At 41.6% G+C, this 21,869-nt stretch overlaps 2 protein-coding genes across 13 annotated transcripts in view; one reads left to right on the top strand and one right to left on the bottom strand.

Annotated features, from left to right (window-relative positions):
* Nucleotides 1–162: 162 nt before the first annotated feature.
* Nucleotides 163–21,531, bottom strand: AAGAB (alpha and gamma adaptin binding protein). 2 transcript variants are annotated; one of them, XM_061446576.1, is made up of 11 exons: nt 21,397–21,531; nt 19,947–20,034; nt 10,986–11,176; nt 10,508–10,604; nt 9,876–9,965; nt 7,544–7,627; nt 3,036–3,118; nt 2,521–2,614; nt 1,606–1,710; nt 1,074–1,123; nt 163–559 (listed from the first exon to the last, which is right to left on the bottom strand). In XM_061446576.1, exons 2-11 carry the CDS (start codon nt 19,987–19,989, stop codon nt 482–484), a joined length of 915 nt encoding a protein of 304 aa, XP_061302560.1. In that variant the 5' UTR covers nt 19,990–20,034; nt 21,397–21,531; the 3' UTR covers nt 163–481. The 2 variants fall into 2 exon arrangements, with proteins under 2 accessions (XP_061302560.1, XP_061302559.1); XM_061446575.1 differs by lacking the exons at nt 19,947–20,034; nt 21,397–21,531 and adding an exon at nt 17,157–17,283.
* Nucleotides 17,723–21,869, top strand: part of IQCH (IQ motif containing H) — a 54,918-nt gene continuing 50,771 nt past the window's right edge. For 8 of the 11 annotated variants that reach the window (XM_061446565.1, XM_061446563.1, XM_061446564.1 and 5 more), the window contains exons 1-3: nt 17,723–17,848; nt 18,083–18,180; nt 18,515–18,629. In XM_061446565.1, the coding sequence (XP_061302549.1) occupies nt 17,759–17,848; nt 18,083–18,180; nt 18,515–18,629 (303 nt within the window). In that variant the 5' untranslated portion in view covers nt 17,723–17,758. Of the gene's footprint in view, nt 17,849–17,944; nt 18,181–18,514; nt 18,630–21,869 lie in introns of all 11 variants that reach the window. The other 3 variants (XM_061446571.1, XM_061446570.1, XM_061446568.1) reach the window with 2 other exon arrangements.

The raw sequence follows: 21,869 nt of genomic DNA, 5'->3' as shown, positions 1-21,869 counted from the left end.
CAACAGGGCACAATTCAGCAACTTTCTCTTCATGGCTCATATAAATCTGGTTTGTTTTAACTAGTAACTCAGCTATAAAGCCACATAAAAACATCAAACAGGCTTACATCTAAAATGATCAGTTCAGAATTAAGTACTCGCTTCACCACCAGCAGCCGTATGTAGAGAGAGAAGCGGCAGTAAATCTGTTTATTTAAACTCAAAAGAGGAAACAATAAAAACGTTAATTTGGAAATGTAAACAGATTATTATTTCCTCTCAGTGCTTGTGTCGCCTTCCAGGATTCTCTCTGAGAGAGTAAATGGTCAGACAAAACCACTGTAACCATTAGGTGTTGTGGAATGTGTAACTTACTACAGTGATGCCGAGAGTCCTTTAACCAAAGAACGCAACTCAAGGTAAATGGGGCTTTCACAATGAACACTCATGGCAAGAAAAGATCCCTCCCCGAGGGCTGCTCTGATGCTTACAGCTACAGAACTCAGTTTTCTTCATCTGAGGAGAGACCTTCGATTTCATCTCTGTCTCCTCCAATTGCCATCCAGAATGCTTTGGCCACCTAAAAATGGCAAAAAAAGACGGGAAAGGGGGAAAAATTCCCCTGAAGTGACTGAGATTTTGCATTTCCCATGCAGAAAATACAAGCAGAGCAGCAGCTTAATGTAGCAGCCACGGTTCTAAGCACAATGCTAATCTTCTCTGAAGTGATGTCAGCAACACAGAGGTAATAATTTGCAGTTCTTGGAGGCACATCTGATAACAGCCCTGTGCTAATTAAGGCATATTAAATTTTCCTTGAGCTCAAGGCTTTTCCATTGAGTTAAGTGGAAGCTGCTTACACCCTTGGTGGCTGCAGGGCCTCACTGCACACATTCTGACAGGGGAAAGCCTCTTCCAGTGTCTCAAAATCCCCCATTTGTTACTCAGTTATTGGGAGACAGGAGGCAGTCTTCCCGGGACTGTGAGCTTTGTTCTTGCTACTCTGAATATAGGAACTCTACAACAGCAGTAATCCTGGCTTAGAAAGGAAAACCCCAGTTTTAACAGATTCATCACCAATTTCAAACCCTCACCTTTTCTGCATGTAGTTTCCTTTGCTCATGAGGCAACGTTGCAGCTTTATCTGTGGAAAGGAACAGAATTTAGGCTGTCACCCTCAGCAGTGAGCAGGCAGAGAAATGCCTCTTGCAGCTGGGTTTGGGAGAACACCCAAAACCCAAAGATCATAAAAACCTAATCTGATTTAGTAAGAGCAGTCGCAGTTCCCAGTCACCAGAAAGCTGATGCTTCTGAGTGCACTGGATTTCACCTCTAACATTTGTTGCTTTGAACTGTAAGATTGGCAGACAGTTACAGAGCTTAAAAATGAGTCTTGTTACAGGTCGTTTACAGGAAACTGTAGCATTAATTCACGCTGAACAAAATCAGTGTGACAGCAATCAGCTGAGCAATAGCTGCTGCTTTCCCTGTCAAGCAAAGGGCAAATAATGAAAAGATTAAACAACCTCAGACAGGAGAACAGGAATTTGCACAGGAGTCTCCCCAGCTCCCACACTGGCTCTCGTGACTGGAATAGGTGATACAGCTCCGAACCTGGCACGTTACCTTTCATTTCTTTCAGCTTTGAAAACAGCCTTTCAAAGTTCTCCAGGTCACCCTCTCTGGTGGTCAGGCTGGCCAGCTCCTGAATGTCCGTGTCTAACACAGGGTCTGAAACAAATGCGTGCAGGTTGCTTCAAGGTAAGTTATTCCATTTTCTCAGCAGGTAGCAAAGCCTTTCTGATGCACTCCATATTTTAACATCTGCAAAGCCCATTTGCAAATTCCAACCCCATAGGAGCGAAAGAACCATTTAATTTACTGACTGTTCATACAGACAACTCACAGCATCATTACAGTGGTAATTAATTTTGATACATTATGTTGCAGGAGTGTTTTTGAGTTCATCCAATATTTAAGGTTTCTTGCTTATTATAAAATGATCTATCTAGGAGCAACCACGGAGTAAATTAAAGAGTAATGAGACTGTGCTTAGACCACAACTAACAACACTCATCCTTTAGAATGTCTCCACATAAAATGTGTAAGAAAGTCCCATCTCCTGCAATTATTTAGGGACCTGTAGCTCAAAACCCTTGAACCTCTTAGGGCTGACCCAGGCAGAGCATGCTTCAATCATTCACTTCCTGCTGGGTCAAACTGTTAATGATTTTTCTCTGCAACCCTAAAGCTCGAAGCTTTATTCCTACATGGATGTTTCTAGATACATACAATGTATATAGTATGTGCATCAGGAAATGTCATCAAATCAGATCTGAATGTTTCCAGTGCTGCAGGGGCTCTGTCCCATCCAAACTTGGGCCCACGTTTATAAGAACACCCAAACTCAGTAATTATTCTCTACTGACTGGGGCAAGCATGTTTATCCTATACTTTTCACTGAGAAGAAGCCAGTGGCTTTCTGGGACCATCACAGCCAGGGTGCCTGCTCCAATGTATCTGCCAAGCAGAAGAGCTTACCTACAGTGCTGTCCATCTGTAGGTTGGTTGTGCTAGCTCCATCTTCCCTGTTGTCTGAACAGGATTCTTCCCTTTCTGCTGCTGCTGGATTGGGCTGTCAGGAACCAAACAGGTATTAGAGTACCCAATAACGCACCTACAAACATCAGCAGTAAATCAGGTGCTTCCTGTTTTGACTTCAAAAGCTTAGTCTTTATCTTAAACTGCTGCTTACTGCAAAACCTGTAACGTGTATTATGAAAACCCACTTTTACAACACTGAATAGGTGCTACATGAAGGTTTGCTATGGTAGGTTTGTTGGTTTTTAAATAACACTATCAGGTGGTAGGGTTTGGTTTGCACAAAACACGGCTCTTGGGTATTAATGACAAACAACATGCACAACAGGCTGTGACGCATCCCTCGAGGAAGGAGGGAATAAAAGCAAGGCACCACCACACCAAGTGTGACAACTGGAAAAAGCAACACAAGAAACAGTATGAGCAAAGAATAAGAAATAGGAATTACTGTTTACTTCTGTATCTTGGCTCTCCTCTGACCTGATGCTACGGTTTGCACCCGCTAATGTGCTGAGAAGACCAAAGCCCTGGGTCCTGTCTGGAAACAAACCAGCAGTTAGTGTGACAGAAAATGCAGTGTTAATACAAACAGTAACTGACCAGATGGGACAGAGACTATTTCAGGGGAGACAAGCAGCACCCTGTGGAACTGCATCAGTGCACTTGAAATTGTGTTTTCTCTGTTTTAAAACTGTACTGACAACATCTACTGTGCAGTATTACCTACAGGGACTAGATGTGTATGGCACAAGAGATGTGAGCTCTTCTTTCTTCTTACGTGAAGTCCCTGCTCTGTTAAGATTTAGTCTGGAAAATGTCTCTGATTCCAAACAAGGCAGCTTTCAAGATGCAGAAGCAGCATTTGCTGTTTGCTGAGGCTCAGTGGACTGGGTTTCACCATCCATGGGAAGCAGCTCTGGGTTTGTGGTTAGATACAGGAAATGCAACAAGTGTCTTTGCTTATACACATGTTGTCAAAACAGGTTCAGCACTAGCATAAATGCAAAGGCAGTTCTTAGTATCTAAATACCTAACTCAGAATTCGAGGGAGGCCCCAACCATCAAATCCAATGTGTTTTCACACTACAAAGTGTCTGCATCTGCTCACCCCCTGTGTATTTCAATGGTGGTGTAAATCCAACCTAAAAACCCCCAGTGAGTTCAAATGTAAAACTGAACAGTCATCTAAGTTAATAGATTCAGGGCAGGATTTTTAAATTAAAGTATAATAAAAAGCATTTTTTAAACTTTACTTTAAAATGAAATATATGCATAATAGATGATATGATGAAGGCTTTTTTCCTGAGCCGTGTTTTCAGCTGGCCCTGCACTGAGTAGGGGATAACTGCAGTCACACAAGGGACTGAGGAGGTTTTTCTGAAAATCTCTGCATTTTAGTCAACTAAAAAAGAACCAGCATGAAGTTACTGTACTGCAAACAGGCAGGAAAGTGACTTGTGCCAGCACAGACATTAATATTACTTTTTTTCCCTGAAAAAAAATGTGTTCTGAGTTATTCCCCTAATGACTAAGCTCTAGCCTCAAACGTTGAGGTGATGTCATGCTCATGCACTGTCCAAATTGACTTGCCATTTATACAAAATCTCATTTTGAAGAGTTGAATGTGTAACTGAAGCCATCAGCTCTCTAGAAAACATGTAAACATGTCTCCATTAGAGAATTACTAAGCCCTCATTTCCTGTTTAATAATCTTCACTGTGTACTCAGGCTAATGCGTGTCCTGTCCCGGTCCTCTCCCTCCTGCTCCCTCCAGCCCCCAGCAGGTATTTGTTTCAACTGGCTGTGTTTTATAGGGCTTTACTGCTTTAAGAGATCACTCACCAGAGGTCTGGGAAGAAGTGAATCAGTCTAGCTGAAGGAATTGCCTTAAAAATGTTCACTTGCAAGACATGTGAAAGCCCATGAAGTCCATCAGCCAGCTTAACAGGCAACTGAGCAGTAAGACTGGGACTTCAACCCAAACCAGAGCAGCTTCCCCAGGTTTCAGCAGGCTGAGCAAAGAGCTGTCTTTCTGGGAAACTAAAGATGGACATTTCGCCAATGTCTGAGTCATCTAAGCTACATTGGACATTGCAGTCCAGAGTGTACTTGAGAGAGAACGTTCCCGCATTGGCAGCGGGGTGGATGAAGTGATCTAATCATGTACCTCTTCTGTATCTACGATTAGAGTTCAGCCTGTACAGGACAGTGGCCCCATCCCCACCACCACCACATACACAAGACCTCCGCCAGTGTAGTTAGAGAACACTGGCTCAGTTAGAAAGCACTGGAATCTCCAGCAGGGACCTCTGAAAAGCAGCTATTTGTTTCTGGACCCGTGGCTAGGGAGGCGGCAGACACAACACTTGGTTGCAGGCACACCCTCAAAATCCTTCCTAAAAACTCTTTTTTATTGGATGTAAAAGTTATTTCAACTTCTGGGTGCAATTCAGGATGTGGGTGATGCCTTACACAGTGTTCTGACAGCATCAAAGCCAAACATTATCTCACTCCACTTACTGTAATAGTTGGTGGCTCCAAAACGATGGAGTCCGTAGTTTCACAGGTATCATTCATTAGTAGTCACAGAGTTCTAGTATGCTGTGCTGTGAGCATGGATGGCTCTGAGACTCATAATATGCTTGTTTCATGGAAGAATGTTTTCTGCTGCCTTTATCTACTCTATAACCTGTTTCTAGTTAGAATGTGGTGATCCTAATTTCCATATAAAATTGGAATGAAAAGATCAAAATTCATGATTTGTTTAAATAATGATGTTTAGTCCCCCTAAACCAGGCTACTTTTTTGTAAAGAGAGCCAGGTTTGTTCCTGGCCCCACCTGAGGTAACCAGCTCCAGCTGGGAGCACTAAAGCACCTATTTAAGCACGAAAGTAGCAAGAAGCCTTTTTCAAAGGCCAGTAAGTTGTTTCTCTTCTTACTGCTAAGGTCGGATAGGTGGGGTGGGGGACACACAGAAAATCACAACAGAAGTGCACTACCTTTATATGGGCAAGATGTTCTTCTGCACAAGAGGAAGAAAACCACCTGATTCTCAGGTGAAGAGCTCTGAGGCCTGGAGAACCAACAGCTTCATACCAACTCCAAAAAGGAATTGCTCTCTGGAGACTCTCAGGTAAACTGCTTAGTTTTAATTTTACCAGAGACAATACTTTTTGTTTAATTGGTATTAATTGATGTGAAAATGCATGTAATTCAACTATGTTATATTTAATACCTATTGTTGTGAATTGGTGAGATGAATGTATTTAATGGTTATAGAAGAAAATCAAAAGGTCAAGGCTTTTCGTAATAGCTGTGTGAAAAATCTGCTTCCCAACTTGAGAAGAATTCTCAGTGTTTAAGGTAAAACACCTTAAATTACTATGGGTTTAACACCTGTACTTGAAAAAAAGTCTTTCCTGCTCTATCTGTAAACATAATTCTCATACAAACAGAAGTAAGGCAGTGCTGTAACACTGGCTGTTTGGATGGCTACACTTAACAGTGCTATTAAGCATTTACTGCTACACAAATACGTTATGCTCTATGAAAGATCTTCACATGAAGTATGACTCCGTGGTTTCTAAATGGCCAGCAGGTAGAGGTAATTCAGCAGGAAAAGCTGCAGTGTGATTTACATGGCAGCCAGTTTCCAGGATCAGGAGGAAGCTGAAGGCAAAAGATAGTTACAGGTCATAAAAGATTTTATTTTAAGTAAAATGAGCTCAACAGTTTCCCTTTGAAGGCACATTCAGGCTGCAACAACCTCCAAATATAGCTCCCTTCCTGAGGGGTTTGTAGCAATATGCATCAATGCTGCGTGGTTCCTGCACTGGGGAGATAGAAAATGTGGATTTCCAAGGAGTCCGACTTCTACAGAACAAACTAATGATGCACAGGAATTTCCTCCCTGAAGACCTGAACGTGTGACCAAGTTCTGTTCTTGTGAAATGTGGCATCTGTCAAATGCAGGAAACGTGCCATTAAGGGAACTGTTTTAGCACTAGTGAGAAAACTTCACACCACCTCAAAGGGTCGCCTATTGCTTTACAGTGGGTACCTTAAGTTAGAACCCACGTGAACCTCATTCTGATGGGTATGAGAAACACTCAAAAAGCTACGTAAAGGAAAGAAAATGAAAGAAGATTACTGGTTTAGTAGTTCTCATCCCAGCCCTGGTGAGTCCCAGGAACCATCCTGCAGTTACAGGAATTAACAGAAGCCTCTCAGCACTCAAAACCATTACACAGTTTCCTTCTTAGGAAGGAAGAAGCCCCAACAGTGGGAATTTGAATATCAGGGTGCAGTCAGACACTGGAAGGTTGCTGGCGGGATGAGGCTTTGTGAAACCAGAGATGGAAGGACAAGCACTGGTTTTTGCACTGTGTCCAGAACATTCTGTGGTTTCCATGTACTTGAGTGGGATTTTCTGTAGGGAATAGAGTCCTTGCAATGCACTTAATATGTCTTTCAATAGATACATGAAATCACTTCTTTGCCAATCTCAGTCCTATTTCAGAACAGTATTTTGTTAAACTATAACTAATTTGGAATGTAACACTTCTCCACTAACCCATGTATCAGTTTTTAGGCCAGGCTGATAATGACGAGGTACTTCTTGCTAGAGTGTGAAAGAACAAGCTTTAGTTTTTGAGTTAGTGACTATTTAACTCAAGTCATTGGTAGAGAACAAATTCAATTACAAAAGGAACATGAACAGATGCTGAAATAGGAATAAATTCCACCCACTGCCTGTATGTTTCTCTGTGCGTCAAGGGACAATGAAAGCAATACCTGAATCCCTATTATTCCATGTGAAAGCTTGAAGAGTGCTGTAATTCTCTTTGTACTGATGCAGTGGCAGCAGTACTGTAACTGCTCAGTTTAAACTCCTGCCCAAAATTGTAAGGCCTGTAGGCCTTGTGTTCTCCAGAACTGATGTAAGATGAACCTGTTACATACCACTCTTCATGACTACGTTGGACCACACGTTGGCATTCAAGGCTTGTACAATTCTTTTCACTCCTGTGGACTCTGGAAAGTCATCTAAACCAAGAGACAGAGACATTGCACTCCTTAGACCAAAGCCCATTACATGTCTGAAAGTAAGGAGCTGTGTGTCTGAATCCCTGTCCAATCTTATCACAGTCAATATAAATCACTACTGTTAAGAAACAGATTTCTTGCCTTTGCTTCATAAGAGACCAAACAAATCTAAATTAATGCATCTCTTCTTGGTCTGGACTTCCATGCATTATGAACTGTGAGCTCAGCCTTTTGCAGAGAAATCTGAATTCTCAGTGGGGTTTTGTTAAATATTTAGTATGAGGCCCACATGGTTCAGTAACCTGTAAATTTAATAGTGAGTTTTAAGTTGCTGTTAAAAGCAACTCACTTTTTACCCCAAGTTCTTTGAGAATGCTGTATGGCATAAAAATAGATGCTAGAATTACTTTTCCCTCATTTATAAAGTAAAGAACTTTGGTTAACCATCTAAAAACAGTGCAATGCTTGTTACAAATGATCATTGTAAAGCTATACCCACATCTAACTCCAAGTTATCCTGTGCATTACAGTAACTGGAAAGACTTGGGAAAGCATTATTAGGACTTGTACTTATTTACTGAATAGCTCTGACACCACCTTGTATAGTCAATTTTCCATTTCCTCAGTTTAGTCAGCTTCCCATGTTTGTGCAGGTCTCACAAAGCAATAGGAGAAGAAAACAAACAAACTCTTTGGATACAAAAATGTGATTGCTTAAAAATGAACTTCCTCTAAGGATGACTCAGGGACAGGTGCAATCATTGAAACTGCCCTTAAAAATGAATTTAAAGCTGTCTCTGACCCCTTGGATCAAGTATTTTACCCTCTGACACTGCTGTTGGGTTCTGTATCAGAGTCATTACCACGAGTCTCAGTTTAGAGGTCTCGTCCTTACTGCACGAACAACTGTTTGACAGTCATAGCAAGAGCTGCGGTTTATTTGTGATGAGCTGCCAGAAATGTCAGGCTTTTTAAACAGATCACGGCCCAGTATGTTTACTGCATCCACTCTATCTTCTATAATTCATAAAGTGTGTTTATGGGGTAAATATGTTACTTACTGGAATACTCTTCTTCCTGTGCACCAACAACCATATTAAATACCCAGGAAAGAACATATCGTAGAATAGTTAGGGGTGGAAAGGACCGTAAGATCATCTAGTTCCACCTCCCCTGCAGTACTCCAAAGAGTACCATCCTGACTTGTTACTCTTCCTGTTACTTCCATTAAGTGGTAAACAGCTTGTTCTTTACAGCAATTAGTAGAAAACTAACTCAATGTTGCTAGCATTTCCTTTTAAAGCACTTCTAAGGGATATCCCCTTCTGATTTCTATGGATCAGAAGTGCTCCACCCCCCCTACTTGACTAACAAAGTCCCCAAAACAAATGCACTTTAAAGACATGGTGGGGAGAGAAGGAGCGTTCTTGGCCATCCAGGATACAATTTGTATCTAGGCACTTACATGGGGAAGGGGTGGGACTTGTGTTCTAGCTTCGGACTTTAGACTAAACTCTTTCTGGTGATAGCTACATCCTTAGTGAACCTGAAATAGAGCAAATGTCGGTGACTAATTCCACTCAGGCCTGGAAATGGGAGTTGCTTATCTCATTCTGGTTCTGTAGAGGTAAGATGTAAACACTGTCTTTGTATCACTGCAATGAGTAGATTGGGCTGATGCTGATAAGGTTGTCAGGAAGCGCACGGTCACTTTTCAAGAGTGGAACATCACACATCACTCTTGTGACTCGGATGGGTTTTTTCAGGTTATAAATGTATGGTCAGCCAGTGATTCTGAAACTGGTTTGTTTCCTGTGTAACTGCATATGGTCTTCTGAGGTGTTTTTAACAATCTCCTTTTCAGCCTGTCATGTCACCATCAGAATTACTTCTCTTAAGAATTTTCCTGCCCTGGTTCCTGTTTTTAGATTTATTTCCAAAGTGGAATATGATCAATACAGTCCTAGGATTGGTGCCAGAAAAAGGAGCAGATATTATTTTTATGTAGGTGCTACATAAACAGCAGCTGTATTTGGGAGGAGACAAATGGAATTTCTTGGAGGAAATAACCTCCTCCTCCTCCTCCTCCTCCTGACCTTTTCTAGCTGAGGCTAAGCCTCACCAACTGGGAGCATTCCATGCTGTAATCATGTAGCACATAAATAAAGTTATGCCCCTTGCAATTGTTCAGGAGAGATTTTGGTGTGCTTTTTCATTGTAGAAGTTAAAAGAGAAGTAGCAGTCCTACCGTCTTCATCAGGCAGTTCCTCAGGGCTAAGTTCCACCAGTTCAAAGCCATGCTTGATGCACCATTCTTGAGCTTTCTGTCTGTTAACACCTGAAGTTGGGAAACAAAAATGCATAGTGAAGATACACATTTGAGACTAATACCAGTAGCTGAATGTTCAGCTACGTTTTATTCCTTCAAAGTTGTCTGCTCATTCTGGATTGTATGGGAAATCAGTATATGGTAGCTGGTGTGGGTCCTCCCTTCATTTTTGAATTTGATTCCCAAAAGCTTCCAAAAAGCAAAAAGAATTGTTTTTTTTTTGCAATTACCATAAAATCAAATGGCTTTGCAATGGGTACTCAAAGGGGTGTGTAAGTGAAGTGCCACAGTGAATGAAGACCATTAACCCCAGGTTTGAAGCTGACTTCAGTTAGAGGGACATACGTGCACCTTACAGCTTGCTGTTGTGTTGCGTATACTGATGTAGAACCAAAGCAAACCTGTATTCCTGGTCATAAGAGTAACCTGACTCTACTCAATCAAATCTAGAGCTCAGTCTTGCACTGATATTTTGAGACGCAATAGTGTTGATTTAACTAGAAAATGAATCATTATGCAAGGTTAATATGGAACTTCTGTGGGTTTCATACCATTTTCAGATACTCTATTACAAACAAGGATCATGACTTCTGGTAACCACTCTTCTGTCAAGGCAAGCCATTCAGAGACATTATCAAGTCCAGATTTCTGAAGGAGAAAAACCAAAGTTATCTGGAATACAGACTCAAATCCTTTAGATTTTCAAACTAGTTTTAAATCATTATTAGAATAAAATGAAGTAAGGAAATATGCTAGGAGTAGTTGGAGATGGTGGGAAAATTTGCCTAACTCATTGGCATAGTTGCATCCCCAAAACCCTCCCTTCCACCTGGAGTATAATAGCAAAAGGAAAGAAAACACCTTCTATTGTTAGCAGGAATAATTTAACACTGATCTACTGACAATTAAGTACAACAGCCTAAAAGGAATGGATGGCACAAGATAAAAGAATGTAATTTGTGGTTAGCACTGTGATAAGGCAACTATATCATACAGGTAAAGCAATATAAGGAAGCAGAGGAGTCTTACTATTGTGCTGTCGAAGTACACAACAAATGCTTGCACTGATTCAGCAATATCTGCAGTAACAAGAAATGTGTCTGGTACTACACACAGGTGAATATCTGCAGAGTAATATTTATTATCTATTGTCCAGGGGTAAAACTTCACTCTTCCACTTGTAGTTGCTCCCACAGTAATGTCATCTTTTCCTGTGATACCTGTATAAAAGGAAATGAGTGAGGTGGGTGATAAAACCAGCATCAAGAAAAGAGTTTGTGTAGAGAAGCTGGGAGAATGCCAGTACAGAGCCATCTTTTCTTACTCTAATAAACAGTATCTGTTTCAGATCTTTAAAAATTCCACCTCAATCTGTTACTCTGTGCTAGAGTTCATTATTTACCTTTCAGAAGAGGTTACTGTCTGGCTCTCAAAATAAAATGTGGTACAGAAGCTCTTCAGAAAGAAACCTTTTTCCTGGAAATGCCTTTTAATGTGTTAGCCTCAAACCCGTTACCTGTAAACAGGATGTATGGAGACAATACCTAAACTTTATTACAGCAGAAACAAACCCTGCATGTTCATTGAGATGTAAAGAACTGTTTGACTGTGACCAAAACCTGAAGGTAACTAATGAGAAAATAAAGCAAGTTACTACAATTGAGTTGTAATTCCCATTAAATTCCATGTAGGAGCTCGACAATTAAAATCCAAGGCAGTGTTTTGGTAATGTGATGTTAAACACTGCCCTTCGCGTGCTGGGAGCAACCCTCACAGGGCACGCTCATAGCATGACAGCCACCTGGTGGAGGTGAATTATAGTTTGCGGTAGAAGAACCCATCCATACCTTGCTGGAAAGGGCAGAATATCTTGCTCAAGCTCGACAAATTTACAGACCCTTTAAGGCACAGGTCGGTTGTATAGGACTGAGTCAGCTAGAACTGCTTTGGGCATCAGAAGAGTTAACAGAAATTAAGTATATGGGGGCTTCAGAGATCTTAAAGGTTAGGTTTTGAAGGTACTGAGAAACAGTTCCTGGAGAGGCTAGAACAGGCTGTTCCCCAAATAGTGCCACAAGAAGCTAAGAATAAAGGAGGCCATAGAAATTACTGAAACCCAGAAAATCAGTAATAAGACTTGGAAAGCCAAAGGGGGGAGGAGAAGAGGGTGAGGAAAGGAAGTCTGTTCAAAAGTCACTGCAGTGAAGTGAGCCACCCTAGCAAGAACACAAAAGGAGAGAACTTGCAGAACAATTTTCAAAAGCCAGTGTGAAAGAACTTTTACATTTGCTTTGGAAGTGATTATTTTTCCCCCTCACAAAAGAGTTCATGGACAAATTTCAGCCTCAAAGTACTGCTAGGAGAATGAGGCCATGTCCTATTTCCTATTACATGCCACTGGTTCCTGTATTTTAAGCAGTTGTCTTTCATCCCATTGTGCTTCTGATGACCCACCATTCATCCAAAGAGATTTTGCCAGTCCCCTGTGGAATTTCTCTCCCAGTCAAAATGGGTGTTGCACACTAACCTCGAAGGGCTGCAGGGAACCTTCTGAAAGGCTTCAGCCCTGCTATGCCTCAGCCTGCATGAAGGGCTGTAATGAATGACTGCAAAGCAGCCTGATTACTCATGGCAGGAAACTAAATGTAGTTTGGGTATCTTCTAAATAGTTCTCTGCCACAAAAAGTCACTTAAACCATTAGGTTTTGCCCTTTAGAGTAAACAAGCAGAGACTACAAAAGAAACACACTACAACTCAAAGCGAGTTGTCAAGGATATAGTCTGTGTTGGAGCTAGTTTAAAGGATTACATCTGCCACCTCCAGATTCCAGAAATTTCTTTCCAGGACAGCCTGTATTTTAATATAAAAGAAGTAAATTCAGAGAGAACACTTTCATATCTGATTTAGAGGATATTAATCACAATAAACCCCATCAAGTTCTATTTGCATACAGAATAAACTTGCATAAAATTAATCTGGCAAGAAGGAGGCAGCTTGTCAACCTCATCTCTAACAGAGTTGGAGTTACTCACTTTTAATTTTAAACTCCTCAGCCATTGAAAGTGTCAGTGGTTTGCCATGCAAAGAGCCTGGAAAACCAACTGAGTCACTCTGTGACCACAACAGTAGGCAGGCCTGCTGGGCTGTCTCAATTAGCTTGCCTTTTCATAGGGCAGAAGTGGCTTGTCTGGATGACAGGAATGCAAACAGCCTCCAAATGCAGCACCATTAAAGAGTACTAAAAACATGCATGGAAAAGTTCATGCCACAAAAGAACATTGCTTAGTGTAACTCAGAAACATGATTTAGAGTTCAAGGTCCTCCAGCAAATACTGCACTTATTAATGCTGGACACTTACTTTACTGAAATAACCTTTATAGTCTTACCAATAAGTGCTGATGCTAATTAAGACATTCCTGTACTTGTGTCCCACACTTGCGTACAAAAGCACTTTGGAGCAATAGAAGCTTCCTCATTCACAGTGAATTACTTGAGGCCAGGGACCAAACAAGACAATTTCTAAGGCAGCTCCAGTATCAGCCTCAGTTATAACCTGCCACGGGCAAGGGCACTATTCACCCGTGCAGTCTCTGAAGCCCCTGTACTAACACCCACCTATACCAGGATCACCACATTTCTTGGACATGGACAATTCTCTTCTTCCAGTTTATCCCAGTCCATGACTCAGTTTGCCCATTTTCTACCAGAAAACCATTTAAGAACAAAACAGCATCTGGCACACGAGATCAGTGCATGGCTCAGCCCAGTAACAGACAGTGACTGCTGCTTTATGGCTCACTCCAGGCAGTCAGTCACCAGCTTTGGTTTTTCAGAAAGCTCCTTGGTTGTGTCCCTTCCTCACTCAGCAGTATCTGTAATTTCTAATAATGTGGACAAAATTCTGACCAATACTTTTGGAAACTCCTTTCAGTTATTTACATGTCTGATCATTTCACTGACTTAAACTTGCTGACTTTTACCTTTGTGATCTTCCATTCAGACAACATAAATTAAACAATGATTCAGAAGATAAAGAAGAGGACACTGCAGAACTGTAAAACCCAACATCCATTCCCTTTCTGTAATACAGAGGCTCCATGTTCTGCCAGTGCAAGGCAGCAAATCCTTTTGAAAAAGGAGAACTGGAGACCAGAAGGGACTTTAAGAGAGTTGAACAATAATCAAAGACCCAGATGTTGATCTCTTGCCTTTTGCAGCAGTGTTCCCTGTTCTCTAATACCCAACTGACATTTAAGCGCTTTGACTATATTGTGTGTTTAACAGTAATACCTTTTTCAGAACCATTCCAACTCCTGACTGAAGGGGTGTTTTCCAAAGGGATTAAGGTATTGATCACTCTTTCTTGTGTTTTCCAGATTGAGTACATACTGTAAGAATACAATTCAGTCTTTTATGAAGCCCTAAATGATTCTAAGTCCCCTTAGTTGGTAGGTACACCAAGTAGTTCTCACATTCTGGGCCTTGAGAGCCACCTGGTGGAATACACCATAAAAAATACTCCTGCAAATTACACGAGGAGTGAAGAGACACAAGAAATATGCTGTGGGGGAGAAGGGCAGTCCTAAGTGGTGAGGCACTGGAATGGGTTGCCCAGGGAGGCTGTGAATGCTCCATCCCTGGCAGTGTTCAAGACCAGGTTGGACGAAGCCTTGGGTGACCTGGTTTAGTGTGAGGTGTCTCTGCCCATGGCAGGGGGGTTGGAACTGGATGATCTTAAGGTCCTTTCCAACCCTAACTATTCTATGATTCTAAATAGCCAAAAAAGGGGGGGGGAAATCACATCAGACAGTATTTATCTATTTGCCAGCATTATTAAAAACTAAATCATTTTCTGTTTTAATTTGGGATAAATACATCTAAAAGAAAAGCCAGTCCTATTTTCTGCATTTTAAATAGCTTTGTTTTGTCACAGTATCTCACGCAATAAGCATTCAGGAAATCCTATGGAAATGTGAACGAATTAAAGTATGTCTAGCGAATATTCTTCTCATCCTCAAGCTATTTCCCACTTAACAGGATGAGAACACTGGGAAAAGCCTTGTAATTAGCCTGGAAAGTTCTGGCAAGCAGCAGGAGAGATCAGTTCTCATACACCTCCTAACAGTGAATGCTCCAAGCAGCATCTTTCTACTTACAGGACAGAATTTCCTAAAAAGAGCATGTACCAGAAAAATAAAGCAACACAGTGGCAGAAGCAGTGATGATACCAGTTTCATTTCATGTTTGTGGTACAGACTCAAAACTCAGTTGCTCTATGGACCCTACCATCAACACAGTATTTAATAGCATATTTAACCAAATATATTGTATCTCTGTGTACTGCCTCAGAGGTGCTGATATAATGGTCCCAATCTCAGCATTCAGCTCTAATCCATTACTAAATAATGTCTCTAATCTGGTGCGACACTTTCATGCAGTAAAAGCACAAGTTCCAAGAACTGCACCAGCGTTTTGCTTCCACCCACCAAATCCCTTCAGCCAGAGCTGCCTTGGCCTTATCAGTACGTCCTTGAATGTTTCACAATGCTTGTTCTGCTCATTCTTCTGGAGCTGATCTGATTTCACTTGTTATCTAAAGCAGAAAATTAAATTCTTGTGGTATTTATTTTAGTAAATCATCATGTTTCTTTCAGGAAGGTTTTAATGTCTTTTGTGAAACCACCCAACCAGAGGACACACAGACTGCCTGTAAGGCTCTAGTTTTGGTACTGAAAAACAGTGGAAGAAGAGACATTTGAAAGTGAGTACTAGTTAAACCCTGAAGTTTTAAGACTTTCTTCTGTGATGCTTTTTATTCACCTTCCTTTTTTACTTAATTAATTTCACAATGAAAAATAATCAAAGGAAAACTACAGGAACCTTGAATAATACCTTAATATTCACTTATCCCTTCCTCAAAAATAAGCAATGACTGATAGTAATATTCTTTTTTATGGAATGCTTAAATAATTCAATATCAACCCAGCTGCTGTGACAGAGCAGCCTTTGACCGCAGAGCTGGTGCTGTTATTGTTCATTCAAAATGTGGTTTAATGAGATGGAAGAAGCCAGTCCCTGGGGGCTGCCCTGTGCTTTAGGAGGTCCCAAGTAAGATCTTACTCAGACAGCTGAGAACAAATCCAGACAAGGGGGTAGGGTGTTGGTAAGTTGCACATCTCAGGATGCACATCAGACCGTTTGTGATAGCTCCCTAAAAAGCAAGGCTGTACTAACAAGCTGCAATGGCAAAACCACCCAGATTTAAACAGCTGCTTCCTGGAATCCCCCTGATTCTACAATTGCTAAAAATTCCACCAGGATTTTCTCTACTTCAGGGCTTACTCTTTTTTTAGGCAATAAAAATGAAAAATGGGTGCCCAGAAAACCACTTCCTTTGGAAGGAATTCTATGCATTTGATACAGAGTAACTGTAATCTACAACTGTAATAACTGCAGAAAGGAAGGGGTTTAGTTTTCCCTTTCTTTATGCTTCTGCACCGGGGCAACAAATACTATGACACATGAAAGCAAGAGACCTTTAGAATTTAGACTTTCAGCACTGGACAATGCTTAAGGTCTAATGCAGTCTGTTCACTCCATAAATAGAAAGATAAAACTAAAGGGATGGTATTTACCCATCTCTTGTTTTTCTCTTGCCTATACTCCTGAGCCACTCTGGTGTCCCCCTTGTTCCTGAGGCCACCTGGGCCACGGACCTGTCCCAGAGAAACAAGTTCACTGTTGTGCTCCGCAAGTGAATGGCCAGCAGCAACCCTGATGGTCTCATGAACCTGTCCTTGCTTTGTTGTTCTAAAAAGTCCTATTCCTATTCACCCTCAAGGCAATTCTCGAATTATCTAGTCCAGGTACAACTGAAGACTGTTGGTTCACATCTAAAATTGGGCCAATGGAATGGGCGGTTTCCTTTTTCCCCTCAGTTGTGGTGTTACCGCCTGCTGCTTGGTACAGAGGGTACAACACACAACCTGCGCTCTGTACCACCTCCCTTAAATCGCTTACTTCCTTAAAGCACTAAGGAGGCCCCCGACTCCCTCCTCAAGGCAGGCGGTCAAACACCGCAGGCCCAGGGCGCGAGAGGGGAGGGGAAGAGAGGAGAGCAGCCCTCGGGGCTCCCCTCATGGCGCGGGCTGGCGGTGAGGGGCTGCCGGGCCGGGGCCCCGCGGCGGCGGCGACTCACGTTTGACGAGCTCCTCGGCCGCGAAGCCGGCGGCGCAGCTGGTCACCAGCGCGAAGGGCCCCGCCGCCGCCATGGCGCCCGCCGCCGCGCCCCTTCCGGCACCGCCGCTACCACACAGCGGCGAGGGGGGGGGGGACGGACGGGGACAGCCCTCGCTTCCACCCCCCCCCGCGGCGCGGCGGATGGTGCGGTCCGGCCAGCGCGTCCCGTTGCTAGGGGCGAGGGCGGCGGGCGCCATGGCCGGGTTCGCGGAGCCGCGGCCGGAGGCAGGAGGCGGCCTGGGGCAGGTGGGTCCGGGCAGCGCCGCAGCGGCCCCGGCAGAACCCCCACGGGACCCCGCTGCCCCTGCTGAGGGGACGGGAGGGCTCAGCCCCTGCGTGAGGCGACGGTGACCTTGGGATGAGGGCTTGGGTTGTCGCCTTTCTATTCTCTTACCAAGTACAGAAGTTATGGACAGCCACGTTTTTTTTCTCTTGTATTTAGGAAATACTGAATTTTGGCTAAGTCCTGCTACATAACGTTGGTTTTGGTTAAAGGTATGGGTATGATTTTTGTCATAACTTGTTTTTTAGGTGCAAGAACTTCACAAGCTTAAAGTTAAGATGAAAAATACTGACTTGAAAAGAAATGTAGAAACTGTGGATATCAGTGACCTCGAAACAGTGAGGGAAAGAACTGAACTTGGGCTCAGAGTAAGTAAAATAGAGCACAAGCAGAAGACGAAGGATGATTTCCTTTTGTTTGGGTCATAAGAATTACCTGATCTTGTGCCCATCAGCCAAAATCAGACTTAGTCCAACAGAAGCACAAAATCATCACCTTTTCAGTCAAGGGAAGGCCTGGACTGCAATATTAACTGAGTTAAGTAAATTTAATATCCCTCATACCTTTGTAATACTCTAAACGTTATTTTTTCCCTCTAACAGAAACATGCTGAAAATTATTTAAATTCTATAAACAGGCAAGAGTTAACTATTTCTTCTGCTGATAATAAAGAAGTACATTCAAAAGGGCCCCCTAAATGGTAAGTGAAAGAGCTGGTCTATTGCAGAGACAAATGCAAGCAGCGGGACAGAAAAACTGGGGTTTCAGAGTCTTGTAAAGCAAATGGGAGTATTGGCCCAGATGAGGTTATTCTGGTCATTTGCTGGTTTGGTTTTGGTTTAAGTTAAAAACAATACAGAAGTAAATGTACTTCTAAGTAGCTACGACAACCTCCTGTTAAGTCCTGTGATCTTTCCTTTGTTAAATGCTAATTTAAATTCAGTTTGTTGGACTCAGCCGGGTGGCAGCAGTGTGGGTTTAACAGCGAAATCAAAGGAATTTTTAAAACCTTACTGTTTTTCTTTCTAAATCAGGGGCCTTCATCCTGGTGCTTCTCAGAAACAGCTCATCGTACCACGAGTGCCGGTTGGGCCCATGACTGTGCAGGTGTACAGCAAATCAGCACTACGCATGTCTCCAGGGTCACAGGTCAGAAATAACACAGTGCTTATTCTGGCAGAGACCACATTCAGTGAGCAGACTGGTGTCTTGTAGGTTACCATAATGTTATGTTCTGATTCCTCATGGATCCAGTTTCTGATAATATACCGTCTGTGACTGAAGCGTTAAAAAGATTCTCACTAGAATGAGCAGGCTGAGAGATATGAGCTTTCTCCCAGCCTTGCAGTTGGGATAAAATCTAAGTTAGGAAGGACGTTGGTATCATCCTGGGTGCATCCACAAGCCCTCTGTTCTTTATTTCCCCCCTCCCCTCCCAAGCGTATTCTTAGAGTATGAAACCAAATGTTTGTTCTGCTTTAAGGTCCCAGTCCTTCAAATACCATATGCTTAACCGGGCTTCTGCAAGTAGCGTGTTTAAATAAAATGGAACTGTATGTTGGAATAGCATGAGCACAGATATCAGCGTTTGTGGTGTCTGAGACTAAAAGTGGTTCTCTGTCTTGTATTTGCATAAAAGATACGGTAAACTGCGGGAAAGACTTCTGTTCGTGTATAAGGTAGTCACCTTTATAAGACATAAATAGTTTTCCATTTGCAGACAGTATTTCCAGGTAAATAGGCTTGAAGATATCAATGTTTCAACTCATAGCGGTTCTGAGGGAAATTAATAATTCACATAGTAATATTGTAATACTGTCCACAGTATGCTGTGCAAGAGTAGAAATGGAGCATAAGTTGTGCTTATAGTAGTTAGGATAAAAAAAGGATGGAGTCAAGTAAGCACAGATGCTATTTTCACATATCCATTGCTAGAAGACTTGTCATATGGGAAATAGCTTGCCCACAGGTGTCAGAATAGGCTTAAAATTATTTACTCACACACAGAGTATTTGTGAATCATAGCAGCAGCCACATAAGACTCTGCAAATCCAGCTCACGGGGGGAATTGTGAAGCACTTTCCCCTTCCCCCTTTACTCTATTTTGTAATTGGATTTCTTCTAATAAAGCCTGAGAACCATATAGATGGTTCTTCCTTGGGCAGTAACTGTAAAGCCTCTGAAAAGCCACTGTTGCCCTTAACTGGTAAGTGTAGAAGTTCAGTTTCTGTTTTAGTTTTTTAAATACACTGAACCGAAGCCAGCCAAGCTGATGCTTGTGCAGCTTTGGCGTTTGGGTGGGGGTTTTCCTAATAGTTGGTATTTTCTGTGATGTTCTGAATATACAGTAGAAGTTAATATTCTCTCATCACTGACAGAATTAAAGATGTGACTGAAAAGATGTTTCTAGAGGGCTCTAAAATATGCAAATAACAAATAGCTAGACATGAAAAGTGGTTTACTTACCCATAATACAGATCACTTTGAAGATTAATATAATGTAGGCCATTCATAAAGGAATTTGACTCTATTAGAAGCCAGGTACCGTGTTCATCTGCAAAACAGAATTACATAGTGAATCAGATTTATTGGCATACTAATGGTAAAAATGCCCTCCACTCTGAAACAGCTTTTGCGCTGAAGTAGAATAAGGTTTGAACCATTTCATTGTACCAAAGATACCAACCTGTTCTGTATGCTCCGATATGTTCTTTTTCTGCATCAAGATGGTTCAAAACATCTTAAATTTAAGACTTTGGATGGTACGGATGGAAGAGACCCATGATACCATCCACTCCACATCCTGCAAATGCAGAGTTGTCACTTGCCACACGTTTCAGCTGACAAAGTAACTTTTATCAGGTGGTTTTTTATTAAGCATTTCAACTGTCGTTATCCTGTGTGGAATCTGCCACTGCAGCATTGATCACTGCACTCTCAGTCTGGGTGGGGAGTCTGTGTTGAGACTCATCTCCTATTTTAATTGAGAAGATATTCAATTTCCCCCCAATTCTTTCATAATAGCACAAGCAGTTTCCTTTCTGTACAGTGGTGGGTTATAGTAATAAAATAAATACCACAAAATCACTGATGAGGTGAAAATTGAACTTTCTGTCTCTGTGCAGCCATGTGGGTAAGAGAGTAATTGGCTTGGATAATAACTTTTGTTCTTACAAACCCAAACCTAAATGAGCATCTCATTGATACATCTGCTTGTAATTACTATCAAAAGAAGAGACTATATTGTGCAGATAAATGAATTAAACCATTTTTAGTGCTTCCCAATGGTTTAATAGTTCAAATACACATCTCATGATTCTTGAACTTTTTTGGCATATTTTGTTTGTCAAAAATAAAATTCTCATAATTTTTCTTTTTTACATTCACACAACAGAAGTATATGAGTTCCTGTGTAGAAATATGTTGACGTGGATCTTGCTATGTAAGAGAGCTTTTTGTATTCCTGTATTCATGTAATGGGAATTAAGCATATTCACCATAAGGATTCCTCCTTATTTAGCACTGGTTGGTAAATAAACCCTGTTGGGTGCAGAGTCTTGTTAAGAGTGTTACTGCAATAAAAGTATTGGGAGATGCTCATAGACCAGATAGAAATCCACATATAAACTAAAGCACATGCCTTGAGATGAACCAAAATGTTTTCAACTTAAGAAACTTCCACTCTAGTACAAATACATGGCACCACTTCTGGCTTTTCTAGAACAAGTGTGTGCTTTAGATACTTCTCATAACAGGAAACTTTAAAAGTATTTTTTTGACCACTGGGCTTTAAATCAATAATTTTTATTAGCAAAAGAGTGGAATCCATTCCATGCAGCTAACACAGTACACTAGGAAACTACTATGTGTTCATTCTTATTACTATAAGGATTTTTTTATTTCCTCATTTACTTACAAGCAAGTGCTCTATCTACATGGAGCCAATGGGCCATAACCAATCCAAAGAAGCTGTTCTGGTCCATCAGGTCAGTGACTCCTGAATTCAAGTCTCTCGCAAACATAGCCAAGGTGGATTGGATTCTCACTGTAATCTGTGGGAAGAATGCAATATAACATTATCCCAATAGATAGGGGTGTATAAAACATTTGTTATAACCCAGGAAGATGGAATTCACAAATGACCTATGTTAATCAAGTGAGTCCGACCTGATTGCCCTTTCCACTCAGAATTTAACTCGAAGAGTTGCAAATGTGAAAATTTCAGAGCTTTTAATGGAATTACTTGAACCAATTTTGGCAAAACATGTATGTGAATAGTAGTCGTATGCCTTGTTATTCAAAAGGCACTTCTTCCTTGTCTGCCCAGTTCAGTGTGGATAGTAAAACAACATGGGTTTTTGTCATAATTTTGCGAATTCATTAACATGT

This window comes from Pezoporus flaviventris, unplaced genomic scaffold (genome assembly GCF_033815535.1).
Source record: "Pezoporus flaviventris isolate CSIRO_AGI_PZ_B2104156 unplaced genomic scaffold, CSIRO_AGI_Pfla_v1 ptg000006l, whole genome shotgun sequence".
Taxonomy (NCBI): Eukaryota; Metazoa; Chordata; class Aves; order Psittaciformes; family Psittacidae; genus Pezoporus; species Pezoporus flaviventris.
This window is presented reverse-complemented; position numbering and strand designations above follow the sequence as displayed.

Excerpts from the sequence above, each read along its gene's own strand:
- AAGAB (XM_061446575.1), bottom strand. The coding sequence starts at position 17,229 with ATGGCGGCGGCGGGGCCCTTCGCGCTGGTGACCAGCTGCGCCGCCGGC. Across the intron at positions 9,966-10,507 it reads TAATAGAGTATCTGAAAATG|GTGTTAACAGACAGAAAGCT; the intron begins GTATGAAACCCA and ends TCCCAACTTCAG. Across the intron at positions 2,615-3,035 it reads AGGAGAGCCAAGATACAGAA|CCCAATCCAGCAGCAGCAGA; the intron begins GTAAACAGTAAT and ends GGTTCCTGACAG.